We start from the raw sequence: 21527 nt of genomic DNA on the forward strand, positions 1-21527 counted from the left end.
CTGTAAGATGTTAAAAGACAAAAAATTTATGAATAAAGAGTTCCCACCCGCACCCAACGTCCCTTTCCCATAAATATGTTAGGGGGAACGAAAAAAAAAAAAAATTCAATCTTCCAACGAGATATATTTCAAATCATGACAAATATGGGAAGCTGCGACATCTTGCGTGATAAAATTATAAAATATTTGTTTACACGTTTCTGATTAATGATGCATTATTCCTAGATGTTATCTGTAGACTTATGCATTGCCTACATACTGCAAAGATTCATAAACTATGAAGACTTCCGCCTTACACTAAACGTAACTCAACTCATGCATCTGTAACAATATCTATGGGAACTTAGGAACCGCTTTTAGGTAACGCCACAAATTATAATGATTTTACAAGTAATACCCTACGTTTATTTATTCAATTACTTTGTGTCATACATGTTTTAGTATAATGAAATGTATGGTCGGAATTTTTGCAATCAGTATTAAATACCAATTTAAAATGGTAAAATCTTGATTTCATATTATTTAGAGCTTTGAAAAATGTTTACTTCTAACATCAGTCACGCAATAGTTAAAGTAGTATATAGCCTTTGAATTTGCGATAACATCAAATTATAATCCGATTTTAATTAACTTATTGTCTGTTTCAAAGTCACCCATTAATTGGTTAGGTCAGCCTGTAAATGAGTATTTCTGTCAAAAAATGATGTATTGTTTGATTTTTTGGTATAAGTAGGTACTAAACTTAACTTGCTACTAGATTAAACCGAAACCAACTAAAATTATTTTAAAAATGTTAATTAGTATTAAAAATAATTGTTATGACCATGTTATTTGCCTTTTCTTTTCGACCGTCGACAATATAGATTTGAATTTAGAAGAGAAACTTTTTAATTCGTTATTGTTTCACATGATTTCTGGCTGAATCGTCAGCAAAAATGTAAAGAGTATATTCAAGGCATTAGCAAAGATAATATTTATTATTTGCAAGGACCACTTTAGCCTGTGTCGGCATTTAGTTTAATCAGGTCGTAGGCGATAGCTCGTCGGACATTTTTATAGCACCTACGTAGCCGTACTTGCGATTAAAAATGTAAATTTACTTCACAAACGAATTGAGATAGATTAGGCCATAAAAGTTTACTAATTCGAGTTTATATTAGGCACCTTTTGCTATCAAACAAGTTTGATGTAGATAAGTAAATTAGTAAAGAACATTTACGTATGTGACGTCGGAAAAGCACAACAGTTTTACTATACAATTTATCTTGGTAATGATTACATGTTATAACAAAGCAGAATAATGCCCGAGTGAGAGGTTGACGCAGATTATAGATTTGTATGTCGCTAGTAGTAAAATATTCTTTTGTAAAATCTAAGTTTCATTCATGAATTCAAGGTGTTATTTAATGAGGATATCTTTGATTATGATTAAAGTTCGTTATATTTTTATATTACAAGATGAAAAATAAGTAACCGGTCGAAATTCGTAAAAAGAACGAAGCGACCACTGCTCGTAGAGATCCGCATTTGCAGATGCGTTGCCTACCTTTAATAGACTAAAAAATGGACGCACATAAATAGAATATTTCCCCATAACTATGCATTTTATCCCCTGCCAAATACAATCCCTTTTTCTATTTTTTGCTTGTACATGAAGGGAAAGATTAAAATTAGGCGACAAGCACCTACATTCAGACGAAACTAATAGTAAGATGCACAGGTTACTATCGTATCTACATGTTACACTAATTCATTTCCCTATTTCTCATCCTTTTCTCAGTAAAGATATCATTGTTATTGTATTTATTATACGACAGTATTATGCGAGATTAAATTTATTGCGACATCTTAATGAAGCTAAATGAATAATTGTGCATATTTACAGGATATTATCTGACTGTTCTTAAACACTGCATCATTTCTCATAACGATTTATCTTATTTTGATAATTTTCATAAGTAAAAGTACACAAAACGATGCGCCAAATAAGGCAATTGTACGGCGTTTTGTATAACAGGTGATTTGATAATTTAAATAGATGTGATAAGGTTAACTCGCTGGCGAAATGACGTTAGTGTTTTGCGGAATGATTTACGATGGTAGTTGTAACGTAAATATTAAAGTGTTATATAAATTGGTTTAATCATGTCATTGATTGATTTAAACCAGAAATTAAACCTAGTTTAGGATTGATTCGTACTTAGTTGGCACTTTTAAGAAGGAATCGGCGCAACACTAGATTATCGGCATACACGTCCCATCCCTATGACATCTGTCAATGTCAATCAGAAGTATTGAGCATAGCGCGCCATTTTGGCGGGAATAATTTTCTAAGTGTTAAAGTTAATTACGTTGTTATAATTACATTATTACCTAAAATTACCTAAAGACAGTTGGAATATATTACGAAAAAAAACCTTGTTACTGGTTGCTAGTGCTACATAATTTGGTAGTCTCCGTGTCATGATCTCTTTTATATGTTCTCAAACTTCCTGAATTGATAGTTATGTGGTCTATGTCTGACATTAATTGATCGACCCACGTTTATACCAGCCCTATCATAAAGTGATGTCTGTGTCATTTAAAATTTCTAAAGCCTTGAATTTTAAAGCAGCAAGATAACGATTGACATTGGTCTGAAGCATTTCTACGTCATCGCAACGTTGCAGACTGTTTACCTTTTTTAAATATGACACAGTGTCAGATTAAGAATTAAGATGGTACTAAGTCAAGTTTACTTCCCTTTATTCCAGGTCTGGAAAATTAGGGCTATGTTGATTGATACCGAAAATTGGTATCAGGGCATTAAACATTTAATATTTTAAGATTACTTGGTTGGTGTTTTATTATATTAGGGGGATTCTTGGGATCAATGCTCGTTAATGTTTCAGTACATAAAATAATTTATGTATAACAAAAACATTTTACATTTAATTGTCTCTGAATACCGGAAAACATAAATTTTATTGCCCTTATTACATGTTAATCTTTTAATAATTTTATGAATTTTATAACATTTACTATTGCAATATCAACAAGTTAGTGTTGTTTCGTGTTAAATAATGATGTTGCATCATTTCGTATATGCAGTTGTGAGTAATTCTTCGATCGCTTATATTTACTCTATATTTTCTTGAAGATGCTATTGGTTAGATGAAAATAGGCAAGATATGCTAAAAAAAAGAAAAGCTGAGCATTTTTCTTGAGAATTCCTTAAGAATTTATTTCCTTAAACGTGGTAAATATTAAAGAATTATAACTCAATCCACTTAAAATGTTATGCAATTGTTATCGCTTTCAGATACGGCCTTATACGTTTCTAATGAGTTAACAAATTAGAAGACCGATTTAATTAAGTTTGGTGTTACGTAATGTATCTATTACAACAACTATTATTACATATACAACAACTATTTTTAGTCAACTTTAGTTTAATAACCACTCTTTTTTTTATTAATATAGGTACTATTTTAATGCCATCACTTTCAAGATAAACGTTAAACATTTGCGCAAGACTGCCTGGCGCCACATCTTCTTACCGTGTTCTTTCTTTTAAATATTAAAGCTAGTATTAACAAATATTCATTGCGTTTGTTAATTTTTTTTTGTATCTTCTAATAGCTTAATTTCCAGTGTGTCCCGTATTAAAGGGACACTTTCGTAATCGTGTAAAAATGTTATAACGTCATGGACCATACTCTACTTCAATAAACATTTGTTCCGATTACTATTATTTAACTATTGTGTTAACCTGGATGTTTAGGTTATCTTTTTTTTAGTATAATACTAGTCATTAGTTTACTTTCAGAAGGTAAAAGTGTAGTCCTGTTTGTTCGTAGTTAAATATATTTACAAAGACGTAGGTAGCTTAACGGGTTAATCTGAGAGCAAATCTGTTGCTATCACAACGATTTGGCTCACAATGTTATCGGTGTACAAATATTTGCAGCATCGCCGTCGGCAGTTACGACCTTGTTCCGCAATGAATCTGTATTAACCTAAAATAACGAACGACTGCAAACAAAGGTATCGTTATTTATAAGAGCTTTAAGCGGTATTACTATTGCAATGTAAGTAGGGCTGCAGCGTATTGTAAACATCGATAACCATATTTGGAGTTCTAATTATATGCTAGCCTTACTAATTGCTTTTTAATAGTATTTGTTGAGTTGTGTTGATACCAAATATTTTTTATATAGCTCTTTGAAGAACCAAGTCTTGTAAGAATTTGTAAAGATAAAAAGATGCAGAATTATCTGAAGTGATATGAATTTTGTCTTGTTCCCAACCGTCACCCCGCTCTGTCCCGACGTGAGAATAAAATTATTCATCCGTTCCACCTTTTAGTCCCACTATCACCAATAAGGTGACAGATGGAACCGTTATGAAATAAAATAAGTTCCAACCGACCCTCATCGCACAAGGTGGGAAGGATGGAACTTTTTTTCTCATCTGTTTCCACATGGGGACTGAGCGGGGTGACGGTTGGGAATAATACACTTCCAGAATTAAAACTAAACAAATGTAAGGATATACCTTTTTTGGGCAATTTGTTGAATTGGCGACCATAAGTAATTTTCTTCTAATCTCTTAAAGATAAATAATTTAATTAAATATAAAGTTAGTAACTTAAAATAGATTCTGTTTATTATTATATCGATATTTAACGCTATTGATATGTAAATTAACATCCCTAACAACTAACAGTACGTGACAAAGTAAATGAGCGTCCCGATACCTTTCTTGCGCGTTTGCATACGTTTTACAATATGCGCATAATATTTTCTGTTAATAAATGATAAGAGATTCTATTGTTGATGCATTGTTTGGAAGCATGGCTTGTTCGGAGTCCGCATGCTCGCGCGTGATGTTCCTTTGTAGTTCATCTAACGTTTTAATGATTCCTACACAAATATGTTTTATGACTTTGTTTAGTTATAAATACTGAAGTCCTAACCATATCGAAGATAACATATTAACTATGCTTCTTTAATATTTTTAACTTAATATGGAAAGACGCCAAAAAGGTAGTTTAATTTTGTCTTTACAAGAAACATTAGCAGCAGCAACAAACCGACAGTAACTTGACGTAAATGGCTTGCCCAATTCGATGTGATAACTTAAAATAAATGTATACTTGTTAATGAATTTGACTATTTTCCGGATTTGTTTGTTTCAAATTTAACATTTCTAAAAATAACGAAGACAATGTATTAATTCGGTATTTCAATTGCCTATGCGAATAAATAACATTGTTCTGATCAATCCACGTCATTGTTACTTCCGTTTCCCAGTGTTTACCGCATAGATGTACAAAAAAGTCTGGAAGTACACATAGGCTATGAATTTGTTTTTATTTTAATTCTGCGCGGCAAGAGTCGCGGGTAAAAGCTAGTAATAGTAATCCTATTTTTCACTTGTCACAGTGACGTGATTAGTTTGGTGTTACATCATCCCATATCTTTACTGATCGGTGGCAATGCTAGACAAGGTGACTGATCTACTTAGCCACCGTAAAGAGGCAGATCTTGGCCTTGACTATGTATTTTATTCGCAAATATTTTACCACCACATGCAAAATGTACTAAAACGTTAGGTACTCATAGAATATAACAATAATTTAGATATTTGGCACGAGTATATTTACCTATTCAAATACGGATGTTTTTATGATATCAACTAAACGTAAATCTTCATTAAAATATGCAATTACGGGATATATACGGGAAATATCCGTTTAAATTAGACCGACAGATATGTTTAAGTATAATTAGAAGGTGAACAAACCCAGAAAAAAGGTATAATGACGATGGTATTGGAAATGACGCACGATTGATTTGATTTCGAGTACCAGTTATACCGCAAACAGTGCAGTGCTCTCCCTGCACTGGGGGAACAATTGCCTAATGTTTTTAATGTATGATCAATGTCGTTTCCAGACAGAACGTGGCGCTGGACTGTCCGTCACTGGAAAAAGGAGATGTGTACACGCAGTCGGAGTTTCTCTCGCGGCTTGCACACGAGTGTCGTTATGACCGCCTGCTCCTGCCTACTTACCAGACCGGTGAAGTGGTCTATGTCCACGCTAGTGCCTACGTTTACTTCATACAGCCCGCTGAAGCACACGATTTGGTAAGACTGAAAATTATATCGGACTTTTTACCTATAGCATTCAGAAGTCACGGTAATCTTGTGAACACATTTAGTATGGAAGAGAACAATTTAGCAAAAAGAAAGTTTTATTTAATGATTTATACTCGATTTTTCTTGTTCTTACAGAATTTCAAATTGCACTTCCTTCTACAACTACGCTGGACGGATGCGCGTTTAGCTTACGCGCTATATTCTCCGGAACGAACGAAGATTATCGGAGAGAGCGATCTGAGGCAACGTATCTGGGTGCCTCACTTGTATATGTCCAATGAACAATCGTCGAGCCTTATGGGTACTGACAGCAAAGACGTCCTCATCTCTATAGCGCCTGACGGTGAAGTGCTGTTCAGTAGACGTATGCAAGCTGTATTATACTGCTGGATGAATCTTCAAAAGTTCCCCTTCGACGATCAAACTTGCTCTATGAATTTGGAAAGTTGTAAGTGTTGTAAATTTTTTTTTAAATGTATATATAAAATACATATTTAAAATAAACATCCCTAAAGTAAAAGAATTCAGTGCTATTATATATCGCAGGAGTTTGCCAAATTAAAGTTAATTTTTTTCTACATTTATTGAAGTCCCATAGTAGGCTGGTATGACGTTAGAAAAGAGGCTTTATGTAATGTTTACGGTAGTTTACGTGTAATTCACATGTTTGAAAGCCTGTAATACCTTTCTTTATTACAGGGAAATACAACGCTTCAATACTACGTCTAATGTGGGAGAAAGATAACCCGGTCCGGCTATCATCAGAGCTACATTTAACAGAATATTCGCTGCTGGATTACTGGACGAATGAATCAGTAGTGCGAGGCGACATTGTGAACATGCGTTTGGGGGGAGGTAGATGTAATGTCTTTTAAGTGTTCGTGCCGTTTCTCTTACTGAAGCGCAGAAGAACTGTTTATTTAAACCTTTTTCTTTTATTTCAGCTGGCAACTACAGCGCCCTTAAGTTTACCTTTAAATTGGGTCGTGAAGTTGGTTATTATCTGATGGATTACTTCATACCTTCGATGATGATTGTCGCGATGTCGTGGGTCACTTTCTGGCTACAGGCAGATGCCTCCGCTCCGAGAATTACCTTAGGTATAAATTTAAAATATTTAAATCCTATAAAATACTCTATACAACAACTTTTTTGCGTACGCTACTTCTCTGGATTACTTTTACAGGGTTTCTACATTTTGTTTGTGTGCAAATTATGTTATTTGACTGCTAACGTTTATATTTTACGTTTCAGGAACAAGTACTATGTTGTCATTCATTACCCTAGCGTCATCTCAGGCAAAGACGCTACCAAAGGTTTCATATATAAAAGCAAGTGAGATCTGGTTCCTAGGGTGCATTGGATTCATTTTCTCAGCTCTCGTAGAATTCGCATTTGTTAATACTATTTGGCGAAGAAAGTATGTATTGCAACATTTGATATAGCACTTCTAAATAATTCTTTAAATGTTTGTGCAAACAACCTGAAAAAAAAAATTCTCAAGTAAAAATCCCCGATTGAATAATTATCATTGCTATTATAATCAAATTATCTAAATACGTGAGAAATTTCAACGTAGAATGAACTTTACAGGAAGGTAGTAAGCTTGAAGAAGGTGAACAGCAAGTACATCTTAAAGAGCACGCTAACACCACGGCTAGCGCGGCGTGAGCTGCAGAAGGAGCTACAAGCTTCGCCGCAGCTCAGCAAGTCGCGGTCCTGCTCCTCGCTGCAGCAGGAGACCAGCAGCGACCCCGCCGGCCCTGGATACAACAACTACCTCACTGTGCACGTGAGTCATCGCTTCTATCTATACGCCGTTTGATTGATAATTAAATTTGATATATGAAACAGTTTTAAAAATGATTACCTCATTTATTTCAATTTTAAGGCTACCAATGAGTTATTTATTTGCTTCCAATAAATTGCTTCCGTTTGATTAGTTAATTTTCTTATGTTTGAGGTCGGATAGATACTAAATTTTAACTAGTACGTTAAGTCAAGTAAGTATGTTTAAGTTGTTTTTCTTGATTTCAAGCAACTATACTGGGATTTGGAAGGTATTGTAACTATTTAGTCCGGTAAATGTTTTACGCTTTTATATAATGTTTAAATAGACACATCCAGTTGGTTTGTGACAACTGTAAGCTGATTTAATGAAAATTTTGAAAGTACTAATGCTTGCGTTGTAAGAGTTTCATTTAGGTTTCTCAACAAAACATTAAAATCCATCATAATATTTCAGAGTTTCCCGTCAGCGCTGAACTTGCCAACTATAACGACGCAGAGCTACGACGACCTGATAACAGGGCAAGGGGGTCAGAGAGCGGGCGGCAGCGAGGGGTCCGACGAACCCCCCAAGCACCACACGTGGACGACGATGACTCCCCAGGAGATTGCCACTTGGATCGACAAACGTTCACGAATCTTATTTCCTTTGCTTTTCATCTTCTTTAACATCATTTACTGGACTTTTGTTTATTGTCTGTGATCTTGAACTTTCAATATTTCTTACCTTCTCTATATAGACGTTTCCCGGTGGATCGATTGGCCTACCGAAAAATTGGCCCTTTGGGATTTCATTTCCGATTGGGTCGTTTAATTGTATGAATTAAATCGGCCCAATGGTATTTTTCCCGAACCATACGATCGGTGGGCTAATCGGCCCAACGGGAATCGCCCCTGTTAAAAATGTAAGGTGCTAAAAGTATTCTTCGTGCCTGACATAAAACCACTGCTTCTTTGACTGCAGAATTCTTGTACTAACTACGTCATATTCTAATACTGTTGAGGTGAACGTTCTAGAAATAATACCTTCGAAAACGTCATATAATAAAGTATTTAAACAGTTAAACAGACCTAACGATTTTGTTTACGAAATGCTTCATTTGATACAATTGAATGGACTACTTTTTTAAACTTTTTTTTTAATTAAAAAAGAAAGGACATTACCAATGTGAGACATAGAGCAAACGCTAGTAGTAAACCTACATATTTAGGCTATATATTTTATCTTATTAAAGTCGCAAGTACGCGAATACTTGTTGAACTTGACTTTGTTTAAGATTATTATTATAAATGGAAATGACGGTATAAAATACACTTGTTTTACACCTTTTGTGAGCATCCATAAAGAGGAAACCTTAGAAATTTAAAAATATGTTTTTTTAGTATTTTTGTATTTTTTAAAAAATGTCAGATATTTAAATATATAAGATGAGCTAAACTAAATATTGAGTTGTATGCCTACCTAATTGAAAATTATAAAAAAAAAGTATTAAAAGGATTAAGATGGCAACATATTTTTGTGTGAGTGTATAATTATAGTAAATCCAATAAAATAATGAACTTTATTATAAAAAAATAACTTATATGTAAATTAATATAAATTTTAGAAAAAAATAATTTATTTTGTAATTTCAATTCTAGTATTATTGAATAGCCAAATTTATTGTAATACCAATGTTTTAATTTACCACTAATAGTCAAATAATTTTATTATTAGTCAGTACTTAATATTTATGATTTTTAGGAAAATATATAAAATAATATAATTTTAGATAGTACATTTAACTATAAGTAAGATGATATTGCGTTATATACGTAATAACGTTAAGTCAAATGATCTTTTACAATTTGTTTGTACATATCTCTTATATTTAAGTATAGCCACATATCAGAGAAATATCAATATTTTATGCGTTGTATTACCATTGTGAATTAAATATAAAATGTAATAAAATGATGTTTTTTCTTTTTTCTTTCTGGCAACACAAACGTTACATTCCGTATGTTATGTTGCCAGACTTTTTACAAGCGCCTCGATTCATTTTTGATCTATGAATCCCGTTAGAGTTTAAAAATAAAACATTTTATGTTCATAGCAATCTCTTTATTTAACGAAATACTTAAAACATAACTATGCATATATGTCAAAAATTATAACAAAACACAAACATGAACATTAGTAGATATAAAATTAATATTTATTAACCTAAAATATAACAATGACTAGATCACTCGATGTAAAGTTGAGGTCAAACCATAATCTATCACTCAGTCTAAAATGTGGATTAATTTTTATCATGCAAGAATTTAACCAGTTATTACATTCATATTGAGAAAATCACAAATTCAAAATCTCAAGACACAATTCATTCTTTTTAAACAATTGCTGAAATACTCAAGTAGGCGTCTGATTTAATAAATTCACATATAGGACTATACGTGAACGATGAAAGCTGACTTCATACAAACTGCCCTTTAATTGTGCGTTCCAAGGAACTAGTATTCTCAAATTTTAATCCATCTCTGATATTCGTAAGAGTCGTTCAAGGCGCTGCTTCACTGCGACGAGGCGCTGCAATAACCAGGCTGTCATCACTCGCGTATCGTTTCAGTGTCGATGCACTAGTATTACTGAAATACAAAAAAGTGAGCAAACAAAATATGTAGAAAGAGTTACATATACACAAGGTACATTGTACCAGGCGCCCATGGCTACCTGTACTTGGTGCGAGGTCGCGGTGTAGGCGCCAGTCGCGGCAGGCGCGCGTCGATTGGTACTGTGCCCCCGGAGCCCGAACTGGAGCCCCGCGCAGACCCACTAGAACTGCCCGACCAGCCCAGCTCTGAACTGCTGTTATATTAGAATTTATCTTTATTTTCGGGACACATATAAGATAAGTATCACGATTCTGAATACGTGAACTCTTCCGTTCTCTCCCCAATACTTGCGTCTATAATAGAATTAAATGTCACAATCTCCTAAACTGTATGCCATTTGTTCACCGTACTATGTATTTACTTTCAATGTAATTTTATATCTATACTTATAAAAAGGAAAGATTTAGATATTTGTTTGTAATAAAATAACTCAAAAACTACTGGACCAATTTAAAAAAATCTTTTTTAATTTACGCAGGCGAAGTCGCTAGCAACAGCTAGTACAGTATATTTAAGTGTCAAGGATAAAATGAAATGCTGTCCAACTTTGTTGTTTCCTTTTCAGATCACATGTCATTGAGGTCGTGTAGACTTAGTATTCCTTGCCACCCTCGTATTACGAGTCCAAATTCATTCACACGAATGGGTATTGTTTGGTTGCCTCTCGCATTGGTGGCGGGTCATTAAGATACGTGATTCGATTAAACGTTGCGATTAATAGCAGCAGTGTTGTTGTTAATCTATAGATATATATCTACAGATATTCCAAATCAATACCAAGATACAAGTATCAAGCAAATTGTTCTACTCAAATTTCTGAAGCGTAATTCGAAGTGTTAGGTTACAATTTTACTTTTATACAACATGAAGATTTGAAAACGTTATCAAATAATATTAAAGGATATTTATTAAAACAGTAGGCAACAATATTAAAACAAAGACCTGGCGGAGATGGGCGGCAGCAGGTAGGGCGGCGTGTAGATGTCGTTGGTCTCTGTGTAGGTGGAGGCGTGGATCTCCTGCTGGTACAGCTCGTACAGCTGCGCCAGCTCCGGCTGGATGCCCACGCCTAACTCTGTACCATCACAAAATAATGTATTAAGTTGACATTGAAGTAGAAGTAGACGTGGTTATTGATGTCCGTAGCATCAGTCAATACCTTTTTTTATTCTACTAACTTTTGTTTTCTTTTTAATTCCGCGAGGACGGAGTCTCGGTTGAAAGCTTCCATAAATCGACGCTTACCGTAGTGATTATCCAGTTTTTTATGATAGCATACCTTCGAGAGCGCGTCGTTGCCTGGTAATGATCTCGTCAGTGAGGCGGCGCTGCGCGTCGCGGCGCTGCAGCGCGAGGTCGCGGCGGCGCAGGTCGTGCGCGCGCGCCGCCCGCTCGCCCTGCAGCGCCAGCTTGTCCGCCTCCAGCTCGTGCACGCGGCACACCAGCGCCAGCACCTCGCGCTCCGGACCGTTGCCGATGTGCGCTGGCAGCTCCTGGCATATTATTCGTTGACCCAGGAACAGATTGAACGTTTTTCTCTCTCCTTCTTATCTAAATCTTTCCTCTACCTCGTAATAACAGAAAGACTAGGTATTCCTGCCCACTGTTGAAAGTTACTTAAGCAGTATCTTAGCGAGTGCTAACCTGTTCTAGCTGTGCCCCGCGCAGTCGCACTTGCTCGAGCTGTCGCTCGACGCGCGCGCGCTCGCTGCGAGCCGCCTCCTGCTCGCGCTCCACCGCCGCCAGCTCCGCCCACGCCTGCTCCACGGCCACCTCCGCCTCCGCGCGCTCGCCCACACTAGACACGCTGGAGGCTACGGACGCACCTGTACCACCCCTTAATACCAAAAACCGATTTAGTTGCGTATGAGTAGATACTACTGAAAATTCGCGTATAAGTATCACTCCGAAAGAATTGCTCTGAAAAAAATTGCAAAGCAATTAATCGTGTGATAAAACAAAAAAAACGAAGTTAAGACAAAGTTCATGATTTAAAGTTGTTTATAAAAAGTATTTTTTTCTGAATATCCTCATTTTTACCAACAACATTGTATAATAGCAGGTCATCTTACACTTCTAGACTGTCATGAAAACGTAAGTAATTTATCACCTGTAGCTTTGTTGTGTGCTAAGCCTGGCGCCGATACTGACGGGCTTGTAGAGTCTGTTGAACCTCGCCTCCCAGTGCGAGATGGCGGCGTGCTGCCGCTCGGCGTCCAGCGCCAGCCCCAGCAGGTGGCTGTCCAGCTCCATTAGACGCCGTCGTAGCCGCATCTGCTGCTTGAATGTTGATACGATCGCTTCTCGTAACGATTTCAAGTGCGGAACGCTTACTGGCTCTTCGACATTCACGTCATTTGCTTCTGTCTTCTGTTCTTCTTTAGTCCTACTACAAGAGATTTTTTTTTATAATGCTATACGATCAATATTTTTGTGAATATTTAACATAAATAGATTGTACCTTGACCGATCATCTTTCATTTTGAATTTAAGACGCGCGATTTCTTCTCGTAGCTCGTTGATAACCGTTCGATATTGTGACAAGTGCATCGGAGTCTCCACTATTTCACGCTCCACCTAGCATTAACGTACGTAACTTTTAAATAAAGTTATCATTAAAAAAATTGTTTTTATGATTATTGCTAAATTCGAATCTCTCCCACTTATATTGCGAAAATGCGAAAGTTTAGATGGATGGATGTTTGTAAACTGCCAAACGGATCACGATTAAATTTAACAAAGATGTAGAGCATAATCTGAAAGAGCACTTAGGCTATATGCTATTGTTTTTTTGTTTAATTCCACGCGGACGGAGTCGCGGGCAAAGACTAGTATTATTATAATTGTAAGGAGGTATAGGAGATAGTTTGTACTCTGTTGGTGATGGCCGCAGCGCGCTGTGCGTAGTGCAGCGTGGAGCGCGTGGTGTCGCGGTGCGCGCCGCCCGCCGCCGCGTGCGCCACCATCACGGTGCGGCAGCGCCCGCCCAGCACCTCGCGCAGCAAACGCGTCAGCTTCGAGTCGCGGTAGTTCACATATCTGATCACACGGATTGTCCAATGTTGTTATATTTTTTTAGTATCAGTTGTTTGCCCTGAGATAGCGTGCATTTATGTGCATTGATTTCTAGATCGCGTTATAGAAGTTCGCGGCGAATAAGCAACCTCACGCAACATGTTGCAATAAATTGACTTCACTATCACAGAATCGGTGTTTTATTTTAAAAACATGAAGTATTAGCAAAGTTCCCTTTTACTAATGTAAGGGCCTGCCCCACCAATAGTAAATTTTCTGATACCAATCCAACGAGTAAAATATATGACGGAAATATCGGATTTTGTAACCTTATCTGACAGTGACGTAAGCTACCTGAGCCTCTATCAGCAAGTGGTAGGACAGGCCCTAATTCACTATAGCCTGTCATTCATTCTATTTATTATTTTTTGTATTCACTTATTCAATCTTACAATTGTCAGAACTTACCTAGCGCCACCTGAAAGCGCCATGATGCAGTTACCCAAAGCCAGTAGGGATCTATTTATATGTGCTCCTTCCAATCTTCTGGAGCGCAGTCCCGCTCTCTCGGAGCCGGCCAGATCGATAAGGAACAGACGACCACGCTGTACACCACCTTCCACCTTTTTACTTACTGACACGCTGAAAATAAAGAGATCACTGAATGATTGAGATAATTTAATCAAATTTGTATTTTTACATATGGAATCTACCATTAACATAAATACTGTAAATTCTTTGTATGATAATATCTCAGTAGCTTTAGATTAGAGAAATAACCTTAGGAGGGCGTGACCTCTTGAAGAGTGTTGGTTAGCGTGCGTGGGCTCCGCGGTGCGGGCGCGGTCGCTACGGGTTAACAGCTCGGCCACGTGCGCGGCACCTAATGCACGCACCTAAATCAAACACATTACAATAACAAGATATTTTGAAACAAAATCAACCATATCGTAACTCATCAACTGGTCGGGTTGAACAGATAAACATGAGAATGTTAATCCTATCCGTCGGGTAAAATCTAGTTAAAATACGTACCTCACTAAGTCCCGCGACGACGGGTGCGCCGTTGCCGCCCTCGTCGCGTAGCTCCAGAGGTCCCGCACCCGGGTTGAGCAGGTCGCGAATGTTCTCGTTGTAGATCTCAATGTAGGACATCTTTACCTACAACATGACATAAAAATCGCTACTAAAAATTAAATAAAAAGGTCATTAATGGAATGCTCTAGAGACTTTAGTAACTATTGCTATAAAGCGTCCTATCGAATCCTTAAAAATTGTCGTTATAAAAAAACTTGTAACAACAAAGTATTACAAAACCAAAGTATTTTCTATAACTAACCTAGAATATTACAGTTCAATAACAAATTCCAGGATTACATTAAACCAAATTACAGGTTTGATTTATTTACACTTTCAATGTACTACAAATGACTGCAATATCCATAACCTGTATAACGTAAATTAATGGAAATTTCCCAAACAATACATCATACATTTACGAGACATAAATGTATGTTCGATGTGAGAAGCGTCAAAATCAATCAATATTAGTAGGCGGCTAGCGCTGGGTGAGTATTTAAAAAGTGGCGGCTAACGACCGCTAATGATTAACCTTCGGAAGCAACATTAAATATTTACAAAACAAACGTTTACTTTTATTACAAAAAGCCTTTATTGAAATAAGTCTTTATTATGGTCGTAATATTCTGCTGGAGCTGTCAGGCCTCATATTCTAATTGTAGATTGCCACAGACACATAACAAAACACATTATTGATCTCTTTGTTTTATCGAAAGTAATAAGAGAGTGACAATATTTCCACGTAAAGACAAAGTGAAACGCGCGGGACTTCTCGATAAAACTATTCAAAATCTTATTGCAATAACAAGATTCGTTTTTAATTTTTATTGAAATACATTTTGCAAAAATTAATTCACACAAATATTACTTAAGAATGCAGCTAAAAATTTGCAGCAATAGCGCAACATTATACAGAAGATTTCTATCAGAAATGCCGCATGGCACCGTTCGCCGAAACGTATCGTAAATTTCACTAATGCATGGACAAGTCACGTTATCACGAAAACCGAAATGCTCGCTACAGTTACTACTTCAATTAAAACGATATTTAAAACTAAACCTAATCCTTGACATATATAACTTTTTATAAACGAACGTTAAGATAAAGTTATATTGATTAAAAACCCACCTTTAAATTACTATTTAGAAATGTTGTATTCAAGATTATTAAAATTGTTTTAAAAGTGACTTTTTATGTCCATGATCATTGTTATGCTTTCTTTTGCCATAGATAATCAAAGCAGTGAATCACTATAACTTTTTAATAGTAGGTCTAGGTCACACGAACATTGTCATGTAGGTATGAAGGGGTTAGCATTGTATTCAAAAATTTTGCAAGGATATATTTCGGGAGTCTTAACGCGTCAAGGCACTTTATAACAATGTAAGGATACGAATAATGCGAATTATTAATCGTTATAATCAGCAAAATACTTTTTAAACATGTGACCGAATACAAACCTTTTTACAAAGAACCCTTATTGTTGCTGATACTTTGCCCGTGTGAAATCAAAAAATAATACAAAATATAGCCTATGTTACTCACAGATAAATAATCTTTCTAATGATAAAAGCATTTTTAAAATCGGCCCAGCAGTTTTTGCGGGAATTAAGCACATACAAAAATACAAATCTTTCATATTTATACCACTAGTATAGACTATAGATATAGACTAAGTGCTACAGACATGCTGGCATTTGCATGGCATAAAAAAATCGTAGCGGCGTAGAGCGTGTTAAATTTTACGTTAGCGTGTCCAGTTACCTAAAGTTTATCGAGCCCGGTCTCTTAAAACAGGGTGAGAATAATTTAACGATGCCCTATTCGAGTTAACTTGATGACGTCAATGAGTTTGACTGACTTCAAGGTCACGCCTCTTGTTAACCGTTACGATATTTATTACATAAACCGTACTTATTATGTACCTATATTATTAATAGTTCGTAACTTCACTTGTGTTTCCATATATTCGACTGACACAACTTTCATAATTCATTATGCTAGTAACTTAGTGGCATGGTTTCTGAACTACACATCAAGTGGTAGTAGAGAAGGGTGGTATTAATAAAGAAATATGAAACGGAATACTAAAACAGTGAATGTCGACGTTAATGGCTTTAAAATGACTTCGTAGCGTTATGGTAATATATTTTAAAGTCCGCCTTCTTCCTGAATAGGCTTTAAATTAAAAATGCATAGCCATTAGCCAACTCTACCTTACATCTGCAACGATAAAATACACTTTAAATTGCAGACCCTTTGAAACCATAGATACGTAGTACTGAGGACTCAAATTTATTACTTTTTAAGTTATTTCTCCAAACAAAAATTTCGATATCGAATAAGAGAATAATTGAAGAAGTTGTTGATAAATAATAAACGGTCATCGGACGTGTTAATAGTGTAAGTCGATGGCATTAGGAGGCATTAGGCAAGGAGTAGGTGTCAATCACACTGCCCTTAGCCAATGACCTTGCCCTGTAGCCCCTCGCGTTGCGGGTGGGATCGAAACACGTGCCACCCCAACTAAACTTACCACCTAAAGCTCGTGATTCTGAAACATCAATTTCGGTCTAATATATTATGAATAACTTATTTCTTAATTTTCTAATACTAATACAAAGTATTATATTTCGTAATACTAAAATTAAATGTAAGTATAAAGACATTGTAATTTTTTTTAATGTAAATAATTATCGTTTTAAGAAACGTTTAACATTTATATTTCTAGGCATTTTTAAATCAGTAAGAACAGAACTTAATAGTATTGGAAATTCGTAATCTCTGCTTACATCTGAATAATAGGCGTGAATGTATCTTATATTTACGGTTTTCATAGAACTTCACGCGGCGTTCACTCAAAACAATGATATCTAAATTAAATCAACTGGGGGTGATTTCATAAAGCGATATTGTATAGGTGTCGACAAACTAGTCGACAAATAAAACCACAAAGCTTTGTACTTAATTTCCGTTTTGTTTTGTAAAGCGAAACACGAAAAGTTTTCATAGATTTGACAATAGCCGACAAAAGTCTAACTTTTTATCTATAAATAAAATAAATAAACAAAATAAAAAAGCCTTTTATTCCCATGCCATCGTTTACAAAAGTTTACAAAAAATGAATGGTACATGTCTAAATATTGTTATTTATAAATTACATACAGATATATTAGATTATCCATAGCCGAATAAATATATGAAAGGTTACACTTTACTTCTTTCCACTGTTTATTTACTGGACTGGACTGTTACTTACTGGCTTCATTGCCGCAAACATGGACGTTCAATGGAAAATGGATTTTGGCGGTAAATGCCCTCTTAGAGAATCAAAGATATAAAATAGAGCATGGTGTGTTACCAGCGGCCGCTTTATTCATAGTATTTCCTAGAATGCCTTACAAATTTAAATAGCACTGTAAAAGATTGATTGTTAAATGGCTTCCTTAGCCTGCGTTAAATAAGGATTTTAAAACTACTTTTATTACTAAATAACGTTTGTACTACGTTTCAATACTTCCGTACAGCCACGGAAACGGTGTACTGTAGACCGCATAAATAATGTCTGATTATGTCCGGTCAAGGTCAAGAATATCATTTGCATGAGGGTGAATATTTACTTCAAATTCTTAATACATTCCAACGTAATACACTTTATATTATATGTTTTATAAACTACATAGAAATAGCTTATAGGACTCATAGCCGCTGCAATTTGTTTGTAAAGTATATAAGAGCAAAAATGTAAATGAATAATAGATAAAATTATAAATGCGAAAGTTTAGATGGATGGATGGATGGATGGATGTTTGTTAGCGTTTGTAGTCTAAACTGCTGAACGGATCTTCATGAAATTTGGCACAGGTTTAGAGCATAGTCAGGAAGAACACATAGGCTACTTTTTATTCCGGGAATAGTTAAGGATTCCGTGGGATTCATTAATTTCGTTTTTTTTATGTTCACTCGATCATTCTGCAACGGTTCAACATATCTTATTGAAATTTGGCACAGATATAAAACAAAGTCTGGAGTACATATGGGATAAGCTTCATCCCCGAGAAATGTCCGGTTCCCGAGGGATACATAGCTTTTTATAATTTATATAGTTCGTTGTTTTCTAATACCACGCGGACGAAGTTGCGGGCAACAGCTCGTAATAGATAAAACTAATCAATAAAAACTCTAACTAATAGAAAACAGTAAATTATAACTTATTCACACGGCTTTTAAAAAGATTAAAGTTCAAGCACCTTTTCATTCTTGAACGGTGTAAAAGATAGAATATAACAAAAAGGTTATATAGAAATGAGGCCAGTTACTGTTCCGTAACGTTTGGTACACAGACAGGGCACGCTACGGGACGGACATTCGCCAACATTGCCAACTCGTGCAAAAAGCTGGACGTAAAGCAACGAGTTTACATAAAGTCACTACAATCTAAAATAGAGTCTCCACTATCGTAAAACATGTAGATGAACACAGTTGTCGACCAAGAAATTTGTAAATGAAAATTTCCAATTGAAATTAGGAAACATAAAAATTTGATATTATAGTACTACACACAAGCTGTTAGTCATGACTTCGAGCGCGTGGAATTAACAAAATAATAAAAAAAGCATATATAAACATATGTTAGTCACTGCTAACGTAGCTTTTTAATGGTGAAAGAATTTTTGAAATCGGCCCAGTAGTTTTTGAGTTTTTTCCATACATACAAGAATACAAATCATTTCTATTTCATAATATTAGTATTGATACAGATACATACTAGTAGTTCGACCTATTAGCTATAAAATATTACTAAAACAAATCAAATACCATCGTATAGTCAAATATCATGGATACGATATCAAGCCATTATCAACCCGATACAATATCCATTATGTGAGGTGAGTATGTGAGGACGGCTGTCATCGTATGTGTCGTGTGTTGGCACCATGTGGAACGACCTCGCAAATACCTCACGACAATTAAAACGCATTAACAATGTGTATTCATAAAGATGGAAATGAAAACGCAAATTCTTGTTATTAAATCTAACGTCACACGACCTCAGAAAGTCATCTACAGATTAGTGTAATGGGCGTGGTACTATTAACAGATTCTATTACATATTAGGTATAAATATTGCCAGTAATACCACAAATATGTGTAATATTTAAATAAAATATGTTATGCTACTCGTTACAATATAATTGTCGTGCGGAGAGTAATGGACAACGCATGACCGTTTAATAATAACCACAACGTCATAAGTCTGCATTTAATTTTAGCAAAACAGTGACCTTCCCTGCAACCTACATACATTTAGGTTAAATACTTGCCTAGGAAATGAAATAGCTAAAGTATTTTCTTAATATTTTATTGCGGCTTTCGACTTTTGAGTCTAACCAAATTCTATATACTCATTCTTATGTTTGACGATAATTTTATCGCTAATATTCATATGCATATCTCAGCTAAGTTTAATACACTAGCTGTTAATTGCGACTTCGTTCGCGTGATATTAAAAACGTAACCTTTGTTACTCACTGACAACGTAGCTTTTTAATGGTGAAAGAATTTTAAAAATCGGTCCAGTAGTTTTTGAGTTATTTCAATACATACAAAAATACAAATCCTTATTCCTTCCTCTTAACAATGTTAGTATAGATAGACATAGATATTCAAAACGACTGTTTCGACTAAACACTCAAAACATATTATCCTTTTATTTTTTTTCTTTAAAAGGGGGGAGATGCCGATATGCTTTCATGTATGAGCTACGAGACTACAAACCCACGGGAATGGTGGCTACTGACCTCATAAGCATTAGGGTCGTCACTTTCAGCGATAGACTCGAAGAGATGTGACAGCGCGCGCGCCATGAGACCAGTCATGGTGTGTGTCTTCCCAGCGCCTGTGGCCCCGTAGGCGAACACCGCGCCCGCGATCCCTCGTAACGCATCTCCTACTAACGGGGCACATACTGCTTCGTACACCTCTTCCTAGACACAAAATAATATACTTTAGAACTACAAATTAGAAGACAGGCTGCAGTATTTGAGAATAGGTAAAAATCGAAGTGACAATGTCTGATAAAAGTTTACGTCTTTCATTGTCTATATGTTTGTCATCAGAACCTCCGATGCCGATTACCCCGGGTAATTCCCCCAAATTTGCTGTACAATGTGAAAACTGATACCTGTGTGCTTTCCTCGCTGAAAACTTTGTCATATATGTAATGCTTGTCGTTGACTCTGCGTTGACGGAGGACGTCACGTCGACTGTCGGACTCCTCCTCCAGCACCAACATCTATTGAACGTATAAATTTTCAAGAACGGGGACTGGCCAATAAATCATAAGTATCTGAGAAGATTGAATCTTAAGTCTTGTCGGTAAAATATTAGGGCCCGTTTACACCATACTTGCAGCAGTAAATGGGCCTTTATTGTTACTGGGTTTCCACATGCTGTCTTTATAAAAAACAGTTGTTTAAGTGATTATGATTCTGGTTATAATAACAATATTGTTTTAACCTTATCACTGACGACATGTACGATTCGTGGGCCCTCATCATTCCGTAATGGCCGCACGCGAACTGCGACCTGTGGATACAATTTCAATATAATAAAGATGTTTATAAGAATTAAAAGTTAATAATAATTAAAATTTTAGTTTAGAGTTAAAAAGATATAATAGTCGAAAAACTCATTACTAAACTTACTCTATAAAAATGATTAAATAAATATGCAGAATAATTATAAAGTTATTCCATTCGCTCTTTTAAACAATAAAATCAACATGTTTATTGTTAACACACATCATGCAATACCTTTGCAACCTTCGCCTTTTTACTAT

At 35.6% G+C, this 21527-nt stretch overlaps 2 protein-coding genes across 3 annotated transcripts in view; one reads left to right on the forward strand and one right to left on the reverse strand.

Moving 5' to 3' along the window:
* Window positions 1-9439, forward strand: part of LOC106107174 (glycine receptor subunit alphaZ1-like) — a 17941-nt gene extending 8502 nt beyond the window's left edge. The window contains exons 2-8 of one of the 2 annotated variants that reach the window (XM_013287906.1): window positions 5940-6132; window positions 6280-6592; window positions 6844-6999; window positions 7089-7244; window positions 7399-7564; window positions 7738-7936; window positions 8390-9439. In XM_013287906.1, coding sequence (XP_013143360.1) covers window positions 5940-6132; window positions 6280-6592; window positions 6844-6999; window positions 7089-7244; window positions 7399-7564; window positions 7738-7936; window positions 8390-8635 — 1429 coding nt within the window. In that variant the 3' untranslated portion in view covers window positions 8636-9439. Of the gene's footprint in view, window positions 1-5939; window positions 6133-6279; window positions 6593-6843; window positions 7006-7088; window positions 7245-7398; window positions 7565-7737; window positions 7937-8389 lie in introns of both variants that reach the window. The other variant, XM_013287905.1, reaches the window with a different exon arrangement.
* Window positions 9440-10194: 755 nt separating this feature from the next.
* Window positions 10195-21282, reverse strand: LOC106107387 (kinesin-like protein KIF19). Its single transcript, XM_013288228.1, has 14 exons — window positions 21206-21282; window positions 20871-20981; window positions 20488-20673; window positions 14641-14766; window positions 14386-14501; window positions 14074-14247; window positions 13464-13629; window positions 13052-13167; window positions 12701-12979; window positions 12235-12427; window positions 11870-12083; window positions 11533-11665; window positions 10649-10783; window positions 10195-10563 (listed from the first exon to the last, which is right to left on the reverse strand). The coding sequence occupies exons 2-14, from the start codon at window positions 20979-20981 to the stop codon at window positions 10476-10478; spliced, it is 2037 nt and encodes a 678-aa protein (XP_013143682.1). The 5' UTR covers window positions 21206-21282; the 3' UTR covers window positions 10195-10475.
* Window positions 21283-21527: the final 245 nt, after the last annotated feature.

This window comes from Papilio polytes, unplaced genomic scaffold (genome assembly GCF_000836215.1).
Source record: "Papilio polytes unplaced genomic scaffold, Ppol_1.0 DF822067.1, whole genome shotgun sequence".
In the NCBI taxonomy this organism is placed as follows: domain Eukaryota; kingdom Metazoa; phylum Arthropoda; class Insecta; order Lepidoptera; family Papilionidae; genus Papilio; species Papilio polytes.